The following is a 25,115-nucleotide window of genomic DNA, read 5'->3' as shown; positions in this document are numbered from 1 at the left end:
ACCATGTCAGAAAATACTAGATTTCAAAAGACAAATCTTTGCTCCTGCCACCCTTACTCAACACAAAGAGGAACACACATTAAGAAGTACACTGTCAGGAACATAGGGAGACAGGTGCAGGGCCACAATCAGAAACAAAAAAACACAAATACAAAGTAAAGTCAGGAACTGACTGTAAGAGAGCCACAAGAGAAGTAACCATGCGAGGGCAGAAGAGGAAGAGCGACACACTCACCTCAGGACGCCAATGGTGGAAATGTTCATCGCACAAAGAAGGACAAAGGAGCAGGCTTGGGCTGTCCCAAAGAGCAATGACCAAAGTGCTAGTCCACCATGGGACACCTTTCTAGAGTGGGAATCGGGGGAAGAAGCCCTCCCCCACCCACCACCAATACCAATCCACTTTAATAAATGAGTATCTTATAGCTGGGCGTTTTGAGAAATGTGGATTACAATGTGCATAATAAAGCACAATTTCTCACACATTTCCCCCAAATCGTGTCCTTCAAAAATTTGTTGCGAAAAGTCGCGAGCTATGGGTTGTGAGCCAGTCTTTTATTGTTTTTCCTGAACTATATTTTTCGTCCCAGTCGAACCTTGCAAAGGAAGAATAAGAAATAAGTGTACAGAAGAGTGGAAAGGGCAACAAGAGGGAGGAAAGGCAAGAGTGGTCAAGGCAGTGTTGAAAATGAAAAATGTATTCTGGGATCTCCCCTTTGGGGTTGGGTTAGTTGATATGGATGGTATGCAGGGGATAGTGATTTGGCTTTTGCAGGGGCAGGATTAAGGGGTGAAGTCATAGCCGGCAGACGGTAGGGTCCTGTATACGTGTGGTCGCCCTGAATGACCTGTGTTACTCTCTGCCTCTCATTTTCAGGTTGTAAGGAAGACATGAACAGCGAAGCAGAGTCGCAGTGGATTTGTTATCACCAGATCTGCTGTCTCTATTTGGTTCCCCTTGTCAGAGGAGGTAAGAGGACCCAAGAGAGGCCTGCACGTGATGGATACATGCTCATCCTTTACCCACCTCTCCTAGCCAAAAATCCAGAAGCGGTAAGCATAGGGGCAGACCGGACACCCACCCTGGTCTCTGCACTGTGCAGCAGGACAGAGACCGCCTGGTGTGTGTGGTGCACCTTCCCTTAAATAAGGCCGTTAAAGAAAGCATCCTTTCCTGACGCTGGGAATGTGACGTGGCTGTCACCTGTACTGCTGCAAAGCTCCTGCTTGCTCCCCAAGAGCGGAGTATCTACTCACCCAAACAACAATCCCATAAAGGCATTTCGTGAAGTGCAGCTCCAATGCATAGGTAAATGATGATATGGGGAGGAGTAATCTGGGCTGATATCTGAATACCTGAATTGCCACTCACTTCACATAGGCCCAAGCATGTGTTCACTAGGATTTAAAATAAAATAATCGATGGGGAAATCACCACCTTCTGGTGGCGTTAGGTAATGCTTCTTCTCGAGGGCCCTCTACAGGGACATGTGCTGTAGGATTGCTGAGGCGGCATTTCCAGAGGCTCTCGGTGTAACTGGGTGAAGGACAACCAGCCACCATCTTCAGACCAGACCTGCCCATAACAGTTAAAACAATAGAGCTTTATTTCTCAACAGAACTGCGCCCCCACACCTGACCAGAGCGACTAATCCGCGTGCAGAGGAACAGGTGATGATGGAGGACAAGATGGGAACTGAAGACTGACTCCGGAAATTCACAAGGGATGTCATTGTTATGTTTGGGGGGCAGGAAAGGTCAAATGGAAGTGACCTGTATTGTGAGGGGCCTGACCACAAGGGAAAATAAGGAGTGGGTGAATTGAAGACTGGTTGGGTTGGCTTGACTTGGCTGGTGGGCTTGTACAGAGGCTGCCCGTTTATTGGCTTGCAAGTATGTTATAAATGGAACCCCTGAGGTTTTCTGTCAGAACGCTATTTCAGTCCAATCCCTGTAAGGCAGAAGAAGAGAAGAAAGAGACAAAGAGAAGAAAAGATTAACGAAGCATGAGAAGAGAAGGAAAGAGACACTAAGATAGACTAGTAAAAAGAGGAGAAGGACGAGACAAGAGGAAGAAAGTTAAAGGCATACAAACGAGGTAAGAGAGGAGAAATGAGAACTAGGGAATGATAGAGAACAGGTGAACGAGATGACAAATGGAGAAAGAGTACCAGACAAACAAAGAAATAGATGAGGGGAAGAGATAAGAGAAGAGAAAATATAGATAATGCAGATAAAGGGAGGGAAAGAGAAGTGGACACACCATGTCTTGTGGCTGCAGTTTTACTGATGGAGGTGGTGGTTTATATGCTGGAGGCCCCTCCAAACTGAAAACAGAAAATGTAATAATTAGAAATGCTGTACGATGGGAAGACACAACATTTAGGGATGTTTGCAGAGTGTTCATCTGTGCTTGCTGAGAATATTCGCAGGAAGTAAAACTCTCTGAGATTTGGCTAGAAACAAATGAGCAAGCTACATGTAAGGAGGCAATTTGCTGTTTGTGCGCAAGAGTTTTATGTGGGTTCCTAGTCCAATTATTGAAAGCCAACACTTTCATCCCCATAAATCCATTGTCTCTCCTCTTTTTAGCTAAACTGGATCACTGTTATTGGGTGGGTTTTTCCCTGACCCCTCAAACCCGGAAATGGCTCCGGCTCCACCGCCACAACACCTCCAGCCCATTTCAAGGATGCCGTTTCCCTCCCATCCCCAATGATGAATTTTTGAGGATCAGAATGTTAGCTTTCAGGATGTACCCACCAATTACCATGTGGAAAGCGACTGAAAGTGTTGGTAGTCCCCTCCAGCTTACCCAGAATAGGGCAGCAAGACTTATCCATCCTTGGCCTGAAGCCAAGGGACCGCATCTCTCGTGCCCTACAAACCCTTCACTGGCTCTTAATCTCAGGACAGATTAAATTCAAATCCCTCTGTACCATACACAAGGCTATCTGGGGTCGGGGACCACTCTATCTTCAACACTTCCCTGCCAAATACTCTCTTTCTAGGCTCCACTGCGACACCAACTCCCTGCGTGTTAAGCGTTTTTCCAAACAGAGAGCTGGAGGGCGATCACTTTCCTCAGCTGTGTTCCTCCTGTGGAACAGTCTCCCTCTACCTCTGTGTCTTGAGTGAGACCTCCTTAAGTTCCGAAAAAGCCTCAAGACATTTCTCTTTACCTCCTCCTTCTCCTCCCCCCTTTCCTGCTAATCCCATAGCAGCATGACTGACGTGCAGGGCCCTTATGTGTCCTCGGGGCCCTGAACCCCCACATCTCTCATCTCAGCCGCTGTCTTTCCTTCTACCGCAGCTACTTGCTTACCCACCTATTGAGGGTTGCACTTACGTTCTCCTCCTCTCAGCACTTACCCTGAGCACTTCTCCATGAGCATCAAAGCACCTTATCCCTCACCCCTCTGCCCCTCTGCACTTGCACGTTCTGAACACTCACAAGGCACTCTTGGTTTGTCTCCCCTTCCCTCGATTCTCAATATTTGTTTGTACTATTAATGCAATTAGGCATCCTTGCTGTAATTCATTGTCTTCCTCCCCTATCTGCACCCTGTTTGCCCTGTGGGCGCTTTGAAACAGTTTTTCAAATTGTACAAGTGCCTAATAAGTGACCAATAAAGTAAAAAATAAAAATAAAAAATTGAGTATTGGCTGTGCAATTACCGTGTGCTAGAGGAGAATTGTTTATGATGATTGCAAGCACTGTGCATGGTCAAAATGTGCCCAATGACATTTGGTAGGCACTGTGCGTACAAGTGGATTAGTTGAAGATGATTGCAGGCATTGTGTGTGGAACAGGATTAGTTGTGATATTTGCAGACATGGAGCGTGGGAAGGAATTGGCTGAAGATATTTGCAGGAATTATGTGTGGGAGGGATTGAATGAAAATGTTTGCAAGCATTATGTGGGCAAGGCATTTGGCAGAGGATGTCTGAAATAATTGTGGGTAGGCGGTATTCGTTGACATTATTTGTAGACTATAGTATCATAAATGCCCCCCACCCCCATATTTTAAGGAATGCCATTAAAATACATTCCCCCACATGAAAACAAAATGTTTGCTTTAATCATTTGTCAAATACAAAGGACAAAGAGTTTATTGCCTTTGTTGTAATAGGGGTTTTGCTCCTGTAAGCGCTGGTAACCCATGACTAACAGCCCTTAACTTGCTGAAAAACCAAGATAGCAGTCAGTGTGGCGAAGAGACGGTTTCACGCTATTTTAACATAGAAAAATACTTTGTGGTAATTTACTTTGTTGAATCAATTTGTTTTAATGGGGGTCCCCCAATGCCCTCTCTTCCCCCTTCACTACCACCCCTACCTTCAACACCTAACACGTACATCTATAGAATTACTTTGCCACAAAACAAAATATGCAATACGAAGGATCACCTAAAATTCAGAAAATTACTTAAAACTTGGCTCTTCACCTCAGAATCAGACGGAAACTAATGTAAAAAACTAAGACACCACTGGAAATAGAAAACGCCTTAACAAGCATACATTAAAGGAAGAAGCCGGGGAAGGAGGGGGCCGAGATATACCCATTCCCAAACCAAACGTTAGGTATGACCCAAGGCGCAGGCACTTAAGCTGCAGACGAGGGAGCATTAACCAATAACTGGCACCCCAGGAGGACATAGAGCACCTGGATTTCGGAGGGTAGGGCCCCTGCCCTAGGAGCTTGGGGAGGCAATGGCAGGCGCACCCCTGGACAACCTAAGAGCACACCCTTCAACCATACACTACACCCAGGGGTGGGGGGAGGCCTTCACCACTTTCCTGCACACAGGCTGCTAGACAGTTACAAAGACAAGCCACACCTAGGCGCAGAACCCGGCGAATGACCTACCACAAAACGCCCCAGTACATAGCACGGGCAGAGACACCTAACACAGTTGTCCGAAGCAAAGAGGTAAGAAAAATCCCCACTAACCTAACCGCTAAAACCTCAACTTTCTGCATAGACCTCTCAAACGCTAAACAAACGCAACCACATCTTGGCACAGCAATCTGCATGCACTTCACTATACTGCAACAATACAAACCATACATAGACCAGCACAACAGCACATGGGAGTCTACCAATCCGTAAACCCCACTTATGCTCAGAGAGCAGTGTGAACCGAACTGAAGCTGTCAAATGAGATCACAACTCTCGCTCTACCTCTTCCTACTATGCGCTACTAACCCATCATACCCTCTCACCTTTCAGAACCACCAGGTGACTACTCTGGTGGTGTTAGAGCGTGGTATAAATTACCTTTCATATTAACATCAATTGGATTGTGTTTCAAGGCACAATTTGAGAAACACGATTTGATGTTTGGATGGACGAGGGGTGGAGATATGGACGTGCAAACCCTTAAAATGTAGTTGCTTATTTTACACAGTATAGATTCAAATGTTATCACAGGGGAATGTTAGTGGTTAACAAAGAGTGGGGCGTATTTAGCAAGGCCTAATTGACTAAACATTGGTAGCGTGGCAGCTTGACTGAGAAGTTACTGTAAGGTATTTGTTCTGCTAGAATACATTTGAATTCCCAAGATTCCTTCATAGAAGAGGCTGCTGGATTATAAATTCAAGATTAGACTGCGTGAAAGGCGATTGAGGACAGAGACAAAAGCCCTTATCCACGGAACGTTTTCTAATGGAGTTTTGCCATCATAAAACGCTTCTATGAATTAGGCCCAAACAGGGTCTGTGGGGAGGCATGGGGCAGATGCTGTGGTAGTCTAGTATGTGTCACAAGTCCTACTGAGGTGAGCATGTTTTTAGCTCAGGGGCAGTGAGGATTTGAGGCCTTGTGCAATTTATCACATTCCCTGCACCCCAACCCCTCATATCGTCGTTAGCTTGTGCATCCCTTTCCCATTCTAGATACTCACTCCCCATCTGTTTCTCCCTTTCCTGTCTTCCCCTTCAGACTACGTCCAGGTTACCCCCTGTTGGGTGCATCATACACCACATTAGGAAGGGATTGACAGAAGACGTCTGTAGCAGGTTTTCTGGGAGGGGCTGGCTAGAAACGGTGGCAAGCAGTGCATCTCGCAGGGAATTTGCTAGAGATGTTTGCAAGCAGTGGATACGGGAGGGATAGGTAGACGTAGTGCCAGGCAATTTGCTAGAGATGCAGACGGTGCATCTGGGATGGAATTTGCTAGAGAGGTTTGTTGGCAGTGCATATTGAGGGAATTTGCTAGAGATGTTTGTTGGCAGTGCATCTGGCAGAAAATTTGCTAGAGATTTTTTGCTGGCAGTGTTTACTGGGAAAGAACTGGCTGAAGATGCTTACCTAGCCTATGTCTAGGAGGGTAAGGTCATTTCATGTTTGCAGGAAGTGTATTGGGGAAGGGATAGGCTAGAAATGGTACCAGGCGGCAGTGCACTTGGAGGGAATTTGCGAGAGATGTTGGTTGGCAGTGCACCTGGAGGGAATTTGCGAGAGATGTTGGTTGGCAGTGCACCTGGAGGGAATTTGCGAGAGATGTTGGTTGGCAGTGCACCTGGAGGGAATTTGCTAGAGGTGCTGGTTGGCAGTGCGTCTGGGAGAGAATTTGCTAGAGATGTTTGCTGGCAGTGTTTATTTGAAGAGACTGGCTGATGCTTACCTACCTTATATCTGGGAGAGGATGGCCATTTCATGTTTGCAGGCAGTGCATACAGGAGGGATAGGCTATAAATTGTGTCATGCAGTGCATCTGGAGGTAGAATGGTCAGAAATATTTTCAGACAGTGTTTGGTGGGGAATTTGCTGCGCGTGGTAGGGTTTAAGTACATTGATGCAGCGTCTTACTCGTCATCGTCCTTTAGCGTCTGGTTTTTCCTCTGCTGTTTCCAAATCATCACCACGGTGGCCACAACAGCAATTCCAACAATGGCCGCGATGATCCCACCAATGATGCCTCCTGTGGCCCCGGCGCCTGCTGTGTTCGGAGATGCTGGGAAAAGGGGAAAGACATTGTCAAATACAGTTCAAAACAATGCAGGTCTGTGAGCTGAAAAACATGCTGCGCTCATTGAATGATTTATATGATTGACCTGAAAAGGCAAGTTCAGCTGCACCGTGCACCATCCAATGCAGGAGTAATGACAGTACCAAAGTGTAGAAAGAAGCTTCATTGACAGGGTTGTGTCTGGGTCCAAGTACTGCATGTCAGGGTGAGGTTTGCTGGCAAAGCTGCACACCAAGTCTCAATACTAGAATGGTGGTGCTGCTGGTGGGACCCAGGAGTGAGGTGCATTGGCAGAGCCGGGAGCGGGTCTCAGAACTGGAATAGCATTAAGTGCTGCAGGTCACCAATGAGGTGTCTTGGCAGAGCTGTGTTCGAGTTCCGGTGCAGAAGAGGGTGCTGCGGGGGAGCATGTTGTGCACTAGCAATGCTGTATGTTGGTCTAGGAGCTGCATGCCAGAAGCAAGGTACAGTGGCAGAAGTGTGAAGGCTTCCAGCAATTAAATGGAGGGCGGCGCAGGCCCACAAATGAAAACGCATTTTTTGTTACAATTGCATTTCTTGTGATGAAACTTTCAGTCTGGCTAACAATTCTCGTAAATGAGTAGAAACATTTGTGGAATATAGGCGGTCTTCATATCAGGCAGTGGTATATCAGAGGCCCCTCTGCCGAACTTGCTACTCCTGCATGCCTCACTCGACTTCATGCGGCAGGTGTTATCCAGCCTGAGCTCAGCACCCCGGCACGGCAACCCCATTCCCCATCCATAGACCTAACTGGACGCACGGGCAAAACACACCTTGGGTCAGAGGTGGGACAAATGCCATAAGCGTCAACACATCTCCTGAGCAGTGCATGTGGCATACGGTCAGCAACGTGCGTACCTGTTACTCCCCATTTGCCTTTCTTGTCAGTATATTCCTGGTTGTGGAGAGTAAAATTGACCTCATTAAGCTTATCTGGCGATCCGAGTGTGTGTAACATGTGGGTGACATGTTTAGCTCTACCCATAGTGCCTGTGAACCTTCTGCACCCAGTGCCTGTGACCCTTCTGACAGCGAGCTGGAGAACCAGCGATTACTGTACAGCACGAAACGCAAAACAAACAGGCTGAAAGCCCGCAGCGATAGGCGTCTGGAGCCCCGCCTGGCGTCTGTTGACAGAGCTAGTAGCTGCAGCGCTGCACGCGCCCATGGGCGAGGCCTGGGAAATGCGAGGCCTTCAAACGTAAACGAACCGCCATCTTTCAGGATTCCACGTTCGTAGGCCTCAGTGAAGAAAAGACAAGATGTGTCGGTGGGGGTATGTGCTGCGCAAGTGATACCACGCACTATGAAACCACGGACAGATACCACACTATGAAACCACAGACAGATACCACATTATGAAACCACGAACAGTGATAACGCATGACCTTTGACCCCATCACAGGAATCACCATTATGGCTGTAAAAAAAGAAAGTTATAGCCGTTATTTGGTGAGGTACTACATTCCTATATGCAGGTACTTCCCCTGGTATGCCTGTGATTGCCTCACGTCAGGGTTGGCCTTTTTTTAAATAAAAAATTATGTTTACATTTATTTACAATAAGCGAGCCATTCCAAATCTTAATAAATTAGTAACCACGTCTTTATCTCGTGTAACAGAACACCAGGTATTTTTAAAGTCGAACATTTGATACCTAGAGGATTAAAAATCTAGTTCTATGAATCTATTCCAAATCCTTTCATAAAGGTAACACTTTTTCTGATGTGAAAACAATATTTTTTCAATCACTGACAAGTTGTACTTCTTTTTCTATATATGATCTCCCGTTGAAGGACTCCTATCAGATTTCCAACCTTTAAGAATTTGTTTTTTGCTGCCATTGAGGCTCTGAACGGTCATTTTGCTTTTCTGGACTCGATACATCATCTATGAGATTGTCATATCCTAGTATCCGGGATTCAAAATCATAGGTTGTGCATGCTACATCCCCGGTTTAGTGTTAATGGGCAAGGTAGACTGAGGAAAAATGACTGCTGGCCTACAGGCGTACAGGGTGAGTATTGAATACAACTCCTACTCAGCCCCGCACTGTTATTAAACCAGCATGACAATCAAAGTTGAAATGGGCACAGCCCCACAGGTACACATACCTCCTTCGCCTATAAGAAAGCATGGGCTGAGGGGCAGCTTATTCTCTTCAGCAGGGAAGTGTGTTAGCACACACACAGCACAAATAACAAAAGTAGTGTGATAACAAAATAGAACAATATCCAACCAAGATTCTATAAAAAAATAGGATACTTTAATCTAGAAATACAAACACTATTCAAAAACACAATGATCCGCCCATGTAAGGGAAGGCAAACCATACGCACCCTTTATAATACTCTAGGAATGAAGACAGGAAATCTTTTCAGCAGCAATGCCACGTTCACTGAATATGTCTTTATTAAAAAACGTAGAGCGCGGGGCCGGTCACATCCACTTAGCTGCTCTCGGGTTCAAGTGGCCTCGGCTAGCAGTAGGCCTTGTGCAGTGAAATAGTCCCCTGGGATGTTGGTCTTAAAATTCACCTCTATGGGATGAGGGCTTTGGTGCAGACTGTACCCCAAACTAAGTTTCAAAAATAATCCTTCATCAAAAGTACATAGTACATAGATTGTCAATGGTCTTAACTTGACCCCCCCCCCAGATCCCCTGTTTAAAAAAAAAGCAATCTTTTACTGCCAAATGTCTCATTTTCATCCTTCGGTAAGGAACCAATCCTGGCTGCTGTTCCAGAGTCGCCTTCCTGGTGCTGTCTTACCCTGAGTGCTTTTTTCTGCAGGTAGTGGAGCGGGGGAACATGACGTTTTTGGGAGGTCAGGGTGAATCCAAGATGGTGAGACCCTTCTGTGCACTGATGCTTCTCTCCTGGATAATCTAACTTGGCCCTCTTCTCTGATCTGTAAAGATCAAAGAGCCTCTGTTAATTACCACTGTGGTGTGATTTCCTTTGGCCTGGTAGAGCCTGTCTTTTGAAAGACTGGTCCTCTTCTTGCCCTCTGGGGGCAGTTTCTGTATTCCTAGAAGGTGATAACCCTTTCCCAGAGAAGACAAAGGCTTTTACTGGGGCAGTGCCCAATTGGTCTGCTTTGGGCTAAACTCCCTCACAGGCAGTGAATACACAGGAGGCTGACAGGAAGGCCACTAACACAGAAGTGGACAATAACATGACATCAAACATTTGAGGCAGATTGTACATTCAGAGTTTACAATGTCATAATCAGACAGATTTGTCACCAGCCACCATGTTCTGGAAGCACACAATTATACGATTTCATTTAGCATCAGTGGTGCCCACAGCTAAAATGAGCTGTCCCTCCTGGTTGTTGGAACTTTGGGTGCCAGCAGGCTGTTGGCAGGAATGTACATGTCACTTTGTACCCCCTACTGCCAAACTAGAAAAGCAGCTGCTGGGAGGCGCCAGTGAAAAGACCTAGCAGAGTGAAACATTTGCACTAAGTTATTCAGCACAGAGCATTATGGAATGAGTCTGTTAGGCAGATTTCCCTTTCAGAGACCAATTTACCTGCATCATTTTACAATTAAAAATCAAATAAAGCTCAAGCTATTACACCCCCACAGGTGACATTTTGTCACAGACATATAAGGGTCCCATCATTCTATGTCAAGTGCAGATTTGAAATCTCATAAATGCCACCGATTGATAGTTAATGTCTCAATGGTGGTGATGGGCGAAGTATAAAGATTCAATAACAAAATATATGCAGGTGTAGTCCCCCATATGTAAGGTGATGCCATCATGTCCCCGTCCAGTGGCAGTACCTGCTTCATATGCATGGCAATGCAATATGCGTTTTAAAAGACTTTCTTTTGAAACTCTACACGCTTCGCACTTTTGGTGGAAATCGACCTATTACGTCTACATATACATGTATGTGTGGGGATAGGGTTCTGGGGAATTGGAGGGGTTACGCTCATTAAAAAAAACGGGTTCAATTCAGGTCGACCAATGTGCAGACTTACAAAAAAAAAAGGTCCGTGAAAAACAAGTAACTCTGCAAGGAAAAGTCACCACGTGTGGGGCATCCTCGCCTGCCCAGTTGCTGCCATCTCGTGCCAAGTACAGCCTCGTACAAACACTCCCCACCTGCATAGTCACTGAATCCAAGTTAGGCCTCAACTGCCACCTGGCCAGCATGCCGCATCCCTGCACTTCTCATGATAGCAGCCTCCCTCCCGCCTGCGACAAGGCTCTCGGGTTCTGAAATGTGCCGTGTTTCGCCCTGGCTTCTGTCCCCTTCTGCCTAGTGTTTCCCTCACCCGGCCTAACTACTCCACCGCGTAGGCAAAGTCCTGCTGAGGCAGTGACCCTTGCCCTTTCTGCATCTATTAGGAAGCTTTTCATGGGCTAGGGAAGCGTTCAGAAGTGAGAACTGCCAACTTTCATCAGAACCATTTTTCCTTTCTGTGTGGGATTGTCCCTGTGAAGCCAGAACCAGAGGTAACAAAGGCAGTCAGTGCCATGTGACCCACGAGGGCCATGGTTAGCAGCTGGTACCTCTAGCCACTCCCAAATGGCATCCATGCAGGCTGCAGTAGACAGGTTCGGGGTACAGGAGAGCCGGATAGAACAGCCAGCCATGGAGAGCAACCAGGGGGTGCAAGACACGGACGCAGCACGGCAGGACACCGAGCCGAAGCAAGGTGAATGACACCGAGCGAAGCCTCAGCCTGGTGTGGACAGGAAACAGGATGCGCAGCAGTGACACGCGCAACTGGGAAGGCACTGGCATATGGGCTCAGGGCAGCGAATCCATTCAAGAATGGGCAGGAGTTTGGCTAGCACAAAGCCCCCGGGGGAGTGAAACTCTACGTGATCGTGTGCGACTTCACCTTACCTTTTGCATTGGTGGTACATGACAGAGAATGCGCATTGCGTGTACAGGATGGGGAACCCAGAGGTCATGGTGGACCGGAGGGAAGGTTAAAGAAGATCGCATGGAAGGGATCCGAGCTGCGGGTGAGACACTAGGGAGCAGGGGCCACACCCTGGCATGGAGGAAACAATGGGGCCGGGAGGTAGGGGTGTAATGAGTGATGCGGGGAAAGAGGGCGCTTTAGAACTGTGGATGGAAAGGCGTTGAGACGAAAGATAGGGCGACAAATAATACAGGATGGGTTTAGTTAAAAATGTAAAAGAGGGCCCCAGGCCAACACACTGAACACATGAATGGGACATAGACAAATGGAGGATGAAATAACCAGAGAGGGGCGGGGGAATGGGCAAGGAGGACAGAGAGGAGCAGAGAGAGGGGAAAGAAGAGAAGGTGGTGTTATGTCGACCATACACAAAGAGAGAGACGGGAGTTCGCGAGGGCTAGTGCGGGAAAGGGAACTGGAGATGGGGACAGTGAGAGGGTGAATGAGAGCAATCACAGGAACACGGGAAGCGAGGGCTCGAAAGAGGCAGCGGGAAATGGCAAGAGCGGACATACCAGAGTTTGTAACATGCATCAAGGACGCCGCCCGCAGTGCCTCTCCTTCCTTCCTGCATAACCTGCTGGGTGACGTCTCCATTCCGCTCAGAGCCCCCGGCTGGCCTTGGCTGCTTTGTTTGCCAGTATTTCACAGTGTTATCTTTCAAGGTACTAAGTCCACACTCCATGTTTCTCTTTACCCCATTGCCCATGACTTCACCTCCTCGTGTTGCCGTGGGAGGGCTCGGCTTCCATTATCTCTGCTTGTAATGCCTCGCCTCCTCCGACCCCCAATGAGAACACACGCCAAGATGAGCGAGAGAATGCACGCCCAGTGACTTCCAGCCAGAAAATACAAAGGGGGCGCAGGATGAAAACACACCCCTCTAAGGGAGCAGTGGTTATGCATACATCGGAGTAAGCAGGGAGGGCGAACACACCACAGGAATTGCTGCAAAGAACGAAGAGAGACCAAGTACATCTCCAGGAGAGGAAGATGAGAGCAGACTTCACTAAACTTACATCTAAAAGTGCCGGAAGCAGGTATATCTCAGACGGCTCATCACCAGGTGACCATAGCCAATAGGACGTCATTCCATTAGAGTACGAAGAACATCCCCAGGGGGTCTACTTTTGAGAGTAGGGAATAGACCACACAGAAGGCAGCTTGCATATCTCCAACAACATACCTCAAAGTGAGTATAGGCAAGCACCCTCAATGATCCAGTGCCACAGCATGGATTCTTTGCTCCATGGATGCTCACTATTCGGCTCATTATGAATTTCCCAGTAACTCGCCGGTAATTCTGGCAGGATACCAGGAAACTACTGTACCATTTCTGCTGCCTCATATCCCAATATTACCGGGATATTACGGGCGGTGGAGACGCCAGTAACTCCCGTTCCGTGGAGCGCCATGACTCCATGGGATGGCGGTTGCACGAATCACTGATGCCGGTGATTCAGGCATTTATCTGATGTTAAGGGCCTGATCTACCGGCAGGCTTGGAGTTGGCCGGTCAGAAAAGGTGCCGGTATTTGTTGTTAGCAACACTTCTGAAAAGGCCAACACATGAGGGCCGATGTGTCCTTTGGCATTCTAAACGTTGTCTTATTTCCTGTCAGTGGCGTAAACTGCATTGTCTGAAGAGCGCCCTGAAGAAGCAGGAAGGCAGCATGCTAGCGCCACCAACACAAAAAAACATGTGTTGCCTAAAAGTGATTATAGCAGACATTAGATATCTCCAAGAAAGAAGAGGAGAGGAGAGATGATGCCTCAAATGACTGCACTTCATGAAAGCAAATTGTGAGCAGGATCCGAAAGATGTACCTCAATAAGAGAGCAGGAAGAGAACAGCCCAAGTAGAATCACTTCAATGTGAGCGTGGTGAGAGGACACATAAAACGACTGCTCTCTCAATAAGCAGGAAGAGGCCAGTCACAAGATCCACAAGAGAGCAGGGGCCTTCTACTGAACTTTAGGACTGCCCACCATAACATCAGAGTAAGACTCTTCACCCGTCTACACAGGAGTGCCCACTTCAAACAGCAATCACAGGAACCTTCACGGAAAGCCCCTCCTTAGAAAGCCCAGTGACGCATCGCTGATGCAGAGAGTGCCTGTGGTGGGTCTGTGGCTCAGTGGACTAATGCATCCACTACAGGGGTCTGTTTTTGACCTCATGGTCACAGGTTCAAATCCCGGCAGGTCAACTCAGCCCTTTATCCTTTTACAGTCGATAAAATGAGTGCCATTAAGTTGAGTAACAAAAAACATCTGTTATCTGTCAATAGCACCAAGATGCCCCTCTGAAGGTTAACGTGCGCTCTAAAAATACACGTTATGCTAGGTTAGTGCCAAACAAGGACAGCATGAACATGCCCCAGAGAATGAGCGCATCAATGGCATGGCAATCCTCAGGCACCCGAGGACTATCCTCACATGGACACAGTGCAGCATGAAAGCCCTCATTGGGCGATCCCCTGGAGACGGGACAAGGAGCAGCCATGTTATGGCCATCGATACAGGCAGATACTCAACAGGAAAAACAAAATCACCACATACCAATATTCTGACAAATATCCTGCCCTTAGGAAATGTCACACCTTACAGACGACAGTGCCACCATCCAGCGGTCTCAAAGGGTTTCAATCCATCTCAAACTTGCCACGACCGAGTTTGGTCTAAGTGTACTTGAAAAACCATCTCACCATGCAGCAGGCATGGCTACGTTATATGTACCAAGACACCTTTGCCCTATTCTTCTTCACATATGCGCAGAATCCTTGGGGTTCAACATAGACCCGTAACAATCATCTAAGACAAACATCTCCGAAAAAGCCTCTCTGGCTTGGACCACCTAAACCCTGCCTACTTGCAAGCCGCAGAACAAAGGCTTGTTCAAATGCCACCCTGCTGGGGATAATGCCATTCTGATATGGCTGAGGAACTCATGCCCGTTCCCTCTGAACTCAGACATTCTGGCTGCAGCTCACCTCATGACGGGCTAGGGAATATGACCATATCACCTGTCAAGGCGGAATCCCCTTTTTTGGGTTCTGCCTATCTAACTTTGCAGGTCCCCTAAGCATTTTGCTGGCTTGTTTTTTTTTAACTTTTCTTTTGCGGCCAGAGGGACTTCTATTGAAGCCACCCTGCCACTGCAGTCCTTGTTTGGATGTGCTTCCCTTAGTAGCCTTTATGGCAACAAGGGCAGGGGTGCATTCTAAGCACTCCATTTTGGTCGCAAGGTGTTTCAATCACCCAGAAAATGTGTTGTGGAATAGTCTGGTGGTGACAGTGATTTCATTTTTGGCTTTACTGTGGGTGTCGACACTCCCAGTCAGGAGAGGGATAGGGCGAGAACTAGAATGACTAGTAGCAGTCGGTTATTATCAAACCATTAGAATCTTTGGAATGGGTGAGGGTGACTGTGGTTGCATAAAAGAAAAATTGAAAAATCACGGTGTATGTGGATCTGAGAGACTTAAACAAGAACATGATAGTGGATAAGTACGGTACCCTTACCCACTTATTGGCGAAATATTTAACTACGTCCATGAAGCCGGACTCTTCACCTTGCCAGCCTTTTCAGTTGCCTACAAGCAGATACTCTTGACAGAAGAGAGGAGACAATTGACATCCTTTATCAGCACTTTTGGCTTGTACCGCTACCGCAGGATGACCCTCAAGCTGGCATCTGCAGCATCAGCCTTCCAGAGGGTAATGAGTCATGCCCTCAAATGGACCCAGGGGCCCTCGTGTGCCACGACAACATCCTGGTTCGCAGGAAGGGCCAGGACGAACATGATGACATACATTGCTCACCGTAATCGTATTTCTGATGCTTGTATCTGCTTAGATTCACATGCTGTGCATATAGTCTGACATCTAGTGGTAATCAAAGAGTATTGCATCTTTCTTTCGTTGATCGAAAAGGGATGTCGACGTGGGCGTGACTGTAACACTATCCCTAAAGTGACGTATAGTGTACCCAAAACCCTTCACGCATGGAGGTCCCACTGGTTGATTTTTCTGCCATGAGGGAGCCTTACAGAATGTGTGAGTGAGTACAGAAGAAATAATCTGTATGATGTCTATGTTCCTTCTACTCCAAGAGGGGAGGAAGGGTGGGTGCATGTGAATCTAAACAGATACAATCATCAGAAATACAATTGCGGTGAGTAATGTATGTCTTCTGATGCTTGTGAATCTGCTTAGATTTACATGCTGTGCATAGACTAACGAGAAGTAACAGGAGATGGTGGTGGGAATTGTGAAGGAATAGTAGCAAAGAGATGTCTTAGCACAGCTTGTCCCACCTGAGAATCAGACTTAGGGCCTCATCACGAGTTGGGCGGTATCCCGGCGGTAATGCCGCTGGGATACCGCGCAATGCTAATAGCGCTACCACATCTCGGTCCCACGCAATTTGAGCCTGATCACGAGTTGTGGGGGGTGGTGGTAAATCCCCAATGTGGTTGGGGAGCGCTATTACAGCTGGTCGTAATTGCGCAAGCGATAACAGCAGAGAAAATGGCCCAAAGATTGTTATTTTTAGCTCCAGCAAAAAGCTGGCGGTAAAAATGCTATTTTCCACCCAACTCTGATTTGGCCAGCTCTTTTATAGGGCAGTAATACCGTTGCTGCCGCATTTTAGGGCTCAGGCGAAACTCATGATGAGGCTGTTAAATGTATGTCTAAGCAGTAATGTTGAGTGAAGGTGTGAACAGAACTCCAGGTAGGAACATTTGCAATAAAGGCTATTGTAGCTCCTTTGCCCCCAGTAAAGTGAGCTCTAGGTGTAAAGTGTAAGTATTCTTTGGCAAGAGAGTAACACAGTGTGATGCACTTAACAATCCATTTGGAAATATCTGATTTAAAAACAAGGTCCCATTCTCCCTACCTGCTGCCACAGAGACAAAGAATTGACTTGTTTTCCTTAGTGGTTTAGTCTTTTCAAGGTTGTAGACTACTGCTCTTCTAACATCTAGTGTATGGAGGCTTCTTTCAGCAGAGTTGGTTGGATTCTGAAAGAAAGTAAGAAGTTCGATTGATTGGTTCACGTGGAACTTAGAAATGAATTTAGGTGCAAAACGTGGGTGTGTGCACAGTACCACCTTGTCTTTGTGAATAGTCACAAATGGGTCTTGGACTGAGAGGGCCTGCAGTTCACTAGCCCTCCTTATATAAGTAATGCCCACTAAAAAGGCAGTCATATAGGTGAAGGCTTTAAGGGTAGCCTTCTGCATTGGCTCAAAAGGAGGCCCAATTAATCTTGTGAGAACAAAATTAAAGTCCCATCCAGGAGTTAGGCTAGAAATAGGAGGGTGAAGTCTTTTTGCCCCTTCCATGAATGCCTTAATTATCGGAATCTTCCACCACAAAAGCCTTGCTTTGAAATGTGGTATACGCAGAGAGGGCAGTGCGGTGGACTTAGAGAGTTGCAAACAAGTCCAGAGTCGTCCTCCCTCCTGGCCTCTACCACTCAACTCCTCCTCCTTGGTGACCTCAATATCCATTTAGACTCTCCTTGTTCCTCCTCTGTACTCTTACGTGACCTCTGAGACTCCCTCTCCATGTCCATCCTCCCCTCTGGCCGACTCACTCTGCAGGGCACACACTCGATGTCTTGATCTCCTCTGACCTCCCCCTCTCCATCCCTCTGACCACTCCTCTCCTCTCATCTCTCCCTCTCCTCCCCCCAAGCCAAGCCTACCCCAACACTGCCACCTACCTTCTCGGACATCCAGCCCATTAAGCGTGCTTCAGTTGTGGCTTTCGCCGCCACCTTCTCACCCCCCCCCCCACCTTGGTCTGTCTCACATCATGACACAGCCCTGCCTCTGTTCTTCTCTTCAATTTCTGATACTCTTGATGCTCTTGCCCCTGTCATGAGGATCCATTTGAAGTCCAAAGCCAAGTGCAATTCCTGGTATGACTCCGACCTAGCCACACTTAAACGCAAATGTAGGGCGGCTGAGAGGAAATGGAGGGCTTCTTGTTCACCCTCTGACAAACTGGCCTGCCGCCTGCTCCAAAGGCAATACCGACTCTGTCCTCAACAAGAAGAGAGTCCACATTCAAGCTCGTGTCTCTGCGGCATCTAACAACTCAGCCGAACTCTTTAAAACCTGCAAGGAGCTGGCCAACCCTGCTGCAGTCTCTACCCCTCCTTTTGACTCCCAGGCTCTTTGCAATGCCCTTGCCCAGCCAGAACATCTTTTCTACTTAGGGGTTTAGTGCCCGAGTGAGTGACGGCGTCAACAAGGAGGGAGCCAGGCGTTTCATCACATTTAAGAGTGGAATAGTCTGGCTGAACGGGTCCTTCTCCTTAAGAATGTCCTCTACAAAGCCTGAATCAGGGACGGCTTCTTGTGGTGATTTTAAAATTGTCAGCCACCTCCTTGAGAAGGTTATTAAAAGCATCTGGTCGTCAATGAGTGATGAGTCCCTGGTTTGGACAACGGGAGGAGTGTCCAAAAAGATGTTTTCTGGGTCCGGGACATGTCTCAGGGTAGTATGCCAAGTGCCCTGATCATCAGCGGGGTCCCAGTCTGGTTCTCTTGAGATGCCTGATCTGGGTCAGGAACATAGTATATGGTCTGGTGTGAGTCACCCTGGTCGTCCTGGAACACATCAACGGGAGGTTCCTGTGGACCCTGTTCATCTGGGAATGCAAATTGAGCACCATGTGAAAGGAGCCACTGGGACTTGAGAGGAATAGCACAAGAATCAACAGAACTATGTCTTTTTAGGATATCATCAAACTGGCCTGTAAAGTTGATACACTCAGCCACCTTATCCATACATGCTTCACATTTTTCTCTAGTCCACTCAGTGGAGGTGGACTCATCAGTGGGAGGGAAGGGCTTGGCAGTTGAAACATGACCCTGCTGCAGGGTTTTAGAAAGAGAAGAGGCCGGGGAATACCCCTCAGGTGAAGGGGAGGCCTTTTTAGTGTCAGAACAGTGAGAACGGGTTTTAGAGAGCTTCCCCTGAAGCTTTGGGAGCATTTTGGATAAATGGACCCATTTTGACCCGTCTTCCGAGGCTACCGCATTGAAGGCCGAAGATTTAATGGAAGAGCCGGCCAAAGAAGAAAACTTCAAGCCGTGTGCAGGCCGCGATGATAGGTGTACAGAGGGCTATGAACCACAAGGTGCAGAAGGCCCCATCAAAACTTTCGGCGGGCCTGTGGGCATCGAAGGCTTTTTCGGCAGGTCCACTGAGAAAAGCATAGGGGTTGTGTATTAAGGCATAGGTGTAGCGTCTGGGCCCTTGTCGCGGTGGGTGAGATTTCCCCATCGCACTGCTGACGGCATGCTTGTCAGGTCGGGGACGGGCACGCAGAAACGCAAAGTTTCCATCGTTAACTCTACGGCTTTGGAATTGCAGCCGTGGCTGCCGAAAGACTCCACGTCCAAGGCGACGGCGCTGGTGGGGGAGTGACTCTCAGCCTGCATAGCGTAGGCCGGCCACCACTTAGTGTCTTTTAAGGTCTTAGACTGAAAAAGATTACATGCCTTGCAACGCCACTTGTCGTGATCCAAGGGAGACACCAATTGCAGTGACGATGGGTATCCAGGGAAATTTACCACTGCAAGACAGGCAGAATTTAAAGGGTGTTCGCTCCATAACATAGTGAAATGGCAGCCAGACTGAAGGAAAAAGAAGAAGAGGGGTAAAGAAGAGGCATTCTCAGGAGAAAGTCAGCAATAACAGGGCCCCACTCACCCTACTGTGAGGTAGGGCCAGAGGGCCAAGGCCACGAGGAAATCAGCTGCTGAGTCGTTCGTAGAAGGACCGTCGGTGAAGCAGGATCAGTCGTCGAGTAGCCGTCGAGGCAAGTAAGCATGAACCGCTTCAAAGTAGACAAGCAATATAAACTCTATACAAGCTCTGCATGTGCGCCCGACTAGATAGGTGAAAAAAAACAATCTGGTGGGACCTGGATGCGTAAAGGATTTCTGGTACACTACATGTCACATTAGGGATAGTGTTACAGTCACGCCCATGTCCCTTTTCGGTCTTCGAAATAAAGAGGCAATAATTCGACAATTACCACTAGATGTCAGACTATATGCACAGCATGTGATTCTAAGCAGATTCACGAGCATCAGAAAAATTGTTACATGCAGTGCTAGACAAAAGATCAAGAGACTGACTATAGAAACTAACAAGGGCAAAATCCCAGCTCATGAGTTGGAATAACTAGGTCTCAGTCAGTGATAAGTGACACAAAGTGAAGACACAATGAAGGTCATTAGGGATGCTCACAAGTCCTCCAACAAGGGGGAAGCTCGGGCCTTCCTCAGTATGGCTGAGTTTTACAGCAAGTTCATTAGGAACGTTGTGAAAGTAAGTTACCCGATATGCATGTTGTCCAGAAGAGAGACTGAATTCTCAAGGAAAAGCCAGTGCGAAGAAGCAGCAGGAACAATAAAGAGGGGAAGCTTGGGAGGATGTGACCTTCGGAAGCTTGCCACTCTCACTGTGGACGCCAGCATAAAAGGCCTAGGTGCCATGCTGTCGCAAATTGTAAATGGGAAGGAGATAATTATTTGGCATGTGTTGAGGTTGGGGTTGGAGACAGAATCTAGGTATTCAGTCATAATGAGGAAGCTATTTGACTGCTTGTGGGGGTTGGAGTATTTAGGTGGTACTTGCCGCGGAAGCTCTTAATTAGCCACAGACCACAATCCCTTATTTGTGGTACTCATTAGGGGTATGTCTAGGGAAACACAGAGAATCGCATGACTAAGGTTGATATAATAGAAGTATAACTTCTGTTTGGCGTATTTGCTGAGGATGCACAATACACTAGCTGATTTTCTACCACTTCTCCCCCTCGATTGAGGTGTTCCAAAGGGGGTGAAGATGAGGTCCGAGCAAGAAAAGTGACCATGCTAACTCAATATTTGGCCACTATTGTCACCAAGGAGGAGTGGCGGATAGAGTTGGAGGTAGATCCATTATTGACACAAATTAGTAAGTCGACGCAGGAGGTTTGGCCAATTAAAAGTACATTAACAGCAATATTTACCCTTATGTTCTTTCACGAGGCGGATATCTGGGGCCCATATTCTTTTTACTTTTTAATGTGATATTAGCAGAAGGCATGGTGCCACCCTCCTGGACTCAGACCGTACTTGTCACCATATTCATGAAGGGGGATAGAGCATCTCCAGGCAACTACAGATCCATGTCCCTTCTTGATGCGGGGAGCAAGGTGTTTGCCAAGACAGTCCTGGTGCATTTAGAGGCTTAGATCCTGGAGGCAGGGGCCCCAAGTCACTTACATGCTGGGTTTTGGGCAAAATGTTAGCACTATGGCTACACTTAATCACAGAGAAATACGTCATGTTGAGGAACATTAACGTTTATGCCAATTTTGTTGACTTGAGAACGGCTTTCAATAGTGTCCCGCAAGCTACACTATAGATGGTCCTAAAAGATCTTGGGATGCTGTTGAGCTATTGTATGCAGATAATGTTGCCGTAATAAGGCACTCCCCTAAGGGGCGAACAACCCGCTGGGTAAATGTCAAAATTAGCATACAGCAGGGTTGCGTCTTGGCCCCCAACCTATTTTGTTTATTTATAAAAGGGGTAATTGACAAATTGTTAGCTGGGTCAACAGATGCCCCTATTTTGGCGGATGAGAAAATTCTTATTCTCTTGTTCGCCGATGATGCGGTTAGGCCTTCGTAAGCAGTTAAACATATTTGAAGAATTATGTCTGGGCAATAGTCTGGCTATAAATACTCCAAAAACAAAACAAATGGCTTTTAGTAGGTATAGAGCAAAGAAAACCCCTAGATGTGTGTTCGACCTGAAAGATGGGCCTATTTACCAAGTCCCCTGGTATGATTATCTAGGGGTGAGAGTGAAAGCCAATTGTACCTGGGGTGACCGAACTGAATGCTCTGCACTCAAGTTAACTGGCTACTGCAGCGCTATTTCTAGATGTTTGCAGTTACATGGGACGGGGCCGGTGATGGCCACCATGAAAGTTTATAAGGGCCAAACAAGGCAGGATGCACTTTATGGAGCGGAGCTGTGGGACATGAGCAACACTGGTAAACTGCAGGTTGCTGAGCAGACATTTTTAAAATCGCTCCTGGGATTACGAGTGAACGCATCCAATATTCCAGTTTTCATGGTTTTCAATAGCCAAAGAATTGGATAGATCTGCTGCGCAAAACCGGTGCATCTTTGGACCTGCATTTGGGCAAATCCCCATTTTGGTAAATTTAGGGAGGCAATTAGGGATCTACTATGCCAGGCTGGTGGCTCGCACCTTGCTTGGTTTGTGGCCATACAGAATGAACTAACCATGATGGGGTGGGATAAAATTTGGCATAACCCAAAATCAATCCCTACTAACTTCAAAGTGAAATTGAAATTTGCATATGCTAGAACATGGGAAAGAGACATTTCTGCTAAACTAGCACATTCAAATAGCCTCCACAGATTTTCGCTTCTAAAGAGAAACTATGGTTTTGAACAGTATTTGGATGTGATGCAGCCTAAACTCATGAAAGCACTTCATATGAAACTAGGCTTAGGCACCCTTCCGTTTGCAAGTCTGTGTAATAAATGGAACTTGGCCAGTTCTCCTGAATGCCCGAATATTGTGCAAAGTGTAGTCCACTTAAGTTTCTTCTGTCACAAGTACTCTGACACCAGAAAAAAGTATTTGAAATCACTTTTATCCAACATTGCACAAGAAGAGTTAATGGTGCCCTTTTTATGTGTCTGGCGGGTGAGAACCAACCGGCCACTCATAGCATGCGACGTAATGTGCTCTAGGCCTGGAGGAGGAGGGACTCGGGTCTGTAGCTTCTTGAATTCTTCTAGTAGTACTCTTGGAAGAACTTGCATTGAGGCACTGCAGGGTGTTTTATGATAACTGTGTTGTGTTAGAGTTGTAAGGTTTCGATTCTTGATTATAATGAACCGCAAATTATTTACTCATTTTTTAGCTTGCATTTAATTTTAATTATGACTTTGACTCAGTAAGTGTTATTGAGTAAACAACAAGGGATTTAGGGCATTTGCTCCCCAAAATGCAACTATGATGATTTTTACTCATTTGTATTTTGCTAACTGTATTTATGCCTGATTTTTATCTATCCGCTCCTATTCATTGATTCTAGTGTTTTATGGTGTTTTTTTAAATCTTGATGCATCTGTCTTTTATGGTCTGAAGAGGACAAAATAAAGTAATAAGATATCCGCTTATTGGGAAATCTATGACCAACTTTTAGTAGAAGAATGCATATTGTCGTGTGGCCAACAAGTAGTACACCTTTATCTCTTAGGGCAAGGCCCTTGAGGGAGATCCTGGAATCACAGGGGCAAAAAGGAAAGTGTGCGAGAGATATTGGTCGCCAGGGGTCCACTCAGTAGAACGCATGTTAAGGGATTGTTGACCCGGTCTAAACTCGCACAAAAGCATAAAGTTCCAAAATTAATAATGGCTTCTCAACCCCTGAGGGCGTATGGTAGCAATTGGGGATAGACAGCCTCTGGGGCTTAAAACATACTAGGGCATGGAAACCAGTTCCTAATTGTGATGGCGGATTGTCTTCGAAATGGCCAGAGATAAAAAATCAGTTGAACAGACCACTGGTAATGAGATTATACATGTCTTGGAGCAAACTTTCAGAAGAGAAGATTATACCATTGACATTGTGAGTGACAATGGGCCCCAATTTAGAGGTGCAGAAGTAGTGGGATTTGACAAAAGCAAGGGGATAAAATGGAAATGTACTTTCAGTTATCATCCTGAGTCCAATGGGCTGCTCAATAGATTTAATAGGGCTGTCGTAGGGGCACTTAAGCAAGCAAGGAGGAATGATCTGGGGGTCAAGAGCGCCCTCAGGCACTTACACTAGAGTGCAAGGTCATCCGCCAAGAGGTCCACATGAATTCTGCTGTTACACCTCATTTGGGTAAGAAATCTAAACTATGGACTAAACCCAGGCTGGGTAAACACCCTGCTAGGGAGCAGTGAAATAACAGACCAAGAGGTTAAGGAATGCTTAAGTAATATCCAAGAAAAATACAAGAGATATCAGTAAAAGGGTGTGTCAACTCGTAAGCTGGATTGAGCCCCTGGGGTCTGGGTTAGAGTGAGGAAGATGGCATCATAGCTAAGGGTGAGTCGAAGTTCTCAGATCCTAAGAAAGCGATTGAAGTCTTGCTGCATGTGGTGACATTGGAAGACTGGTCCATGTGGAACCTGGATAGGCTGTGAAATGGAAGGTCAACAGGGGAGCAGATGCACATCACCATGCAGTGCGAAAAGGTGAAAATTGGAGATTCTTAACACTCCACCACATACAGTTTCCTCCTTTCTAAAACTGATGCCCATGGCTCTGGCATACGTTGAGTGTTGGGAAAAGTTGCGCTGAATGGGAGACGGATCTACAGAGTGAGATTTTGTCCGAGTATTGGGAGTTTGTGTTGAAGACTGGGTAGAGAGCCTAATTGGATTTAAACTTGAGGTTAATTCATCAGAAGATAGTAGGACGTTTGTAATTGACACCAGTGTGTATGCATAAATTAGGGCTGATGGATGATGATTTGTGTTGGGGTTGTGGGTCAGAGGTGGGTAGCTTGTTGCATATGTTGTGGGGATGTGTGAGGGTGCGTGATCACTGGAAGGAAGTTTTAGATCCAATTATGGGAATATTGTTTCCTTGTACACCACTGCCGTGGGTACTGTTGTCAAAAACTGGTGGGTGTATTATGACACTGATAAATAGTTGCTAGATATATAAGTCATTAGTGGCGAAAGCTAAGCAAATGATGAAAGTCTGGAAGATGTAGAAAAAAAACACAGGTAGAGGGACTGGATGTACGAACTGAAAGTTTTATCTAGTTTTGAGAAGGTGTTATTTGGTAGACTGGATAAGACGGAAAGATATCTTGAGCTGTGGACTTCATTTAATGAGTTGTGCGGATAAATAGAGAGCCTGAATCTGTGAGTGATTCTTTGAAGATGAAGATTGTAGGGTAGTTGTGATGTGTGTGTAGGTGTGTATGTAATTTTGTGATTACATATGGTTATGTGTTCTTTTAATGTTTATATAATCATGTTCTACACTCTAGAATTGTCTGATGTATTTGTGAAAAATTAAATAAATTTATCCCCCCA

General features: G+C 46.6%; 1 protein-coding gene across 3 annotated transcripts in view; it reads right to left on the bottom strand.

Moving 5' to 3' along the window:
- The window catches only part of LOC138531734 (nectin-2-like), a 262,202-nt gene that overhangs the window by 19,977 nt on the left and 217,110 nt on the right, over nt 1–25,115 (bottom strand). For 2 of the 3 annotated variants that reach the window (XM_069641008.1, XM_069641007.1), the window contains exons 6-7: nt 6,818–6,962; nt 2,264–2,327 (exon numbers count right to left, since the gene is read on the bottom strand). In XM_069641008.1, coding sequence (XP_069497109.1) covers nt 2,264–2,327; nt 6,818–6,962 — 209 coding nt within the window. Of the gene's footprint in view, nt 1–235; nt 1,952–2,263; nt 2,328–6,817; nt 6,963–25,115 lie in introns of all 3 variants that reach the window. The other variant, XR_011284856.1, reaches the window with a different exon arrangement.

Source organism: Ambystoma mexicanum, chromosome 1q, assembly GCF_040938575.1.
Source record: "Ambystoma mexicanum isolate Mex_15411 chromosome 1q, UKY_AmexF1_1, whole genome shotgun sequence".
Classification (NCBI taxonomy): domain Eukaryota; kingdom Metazoa; phylum Chordata; class Amphibia; order Caudata; family Ambystomatidae; genus Ambystoma; species Ambystoma mexicanum.
Note: the sequence above shows the minus strand (reverse complement) of the source record. Positions and strands in the feature narration are given on the sequence as shown.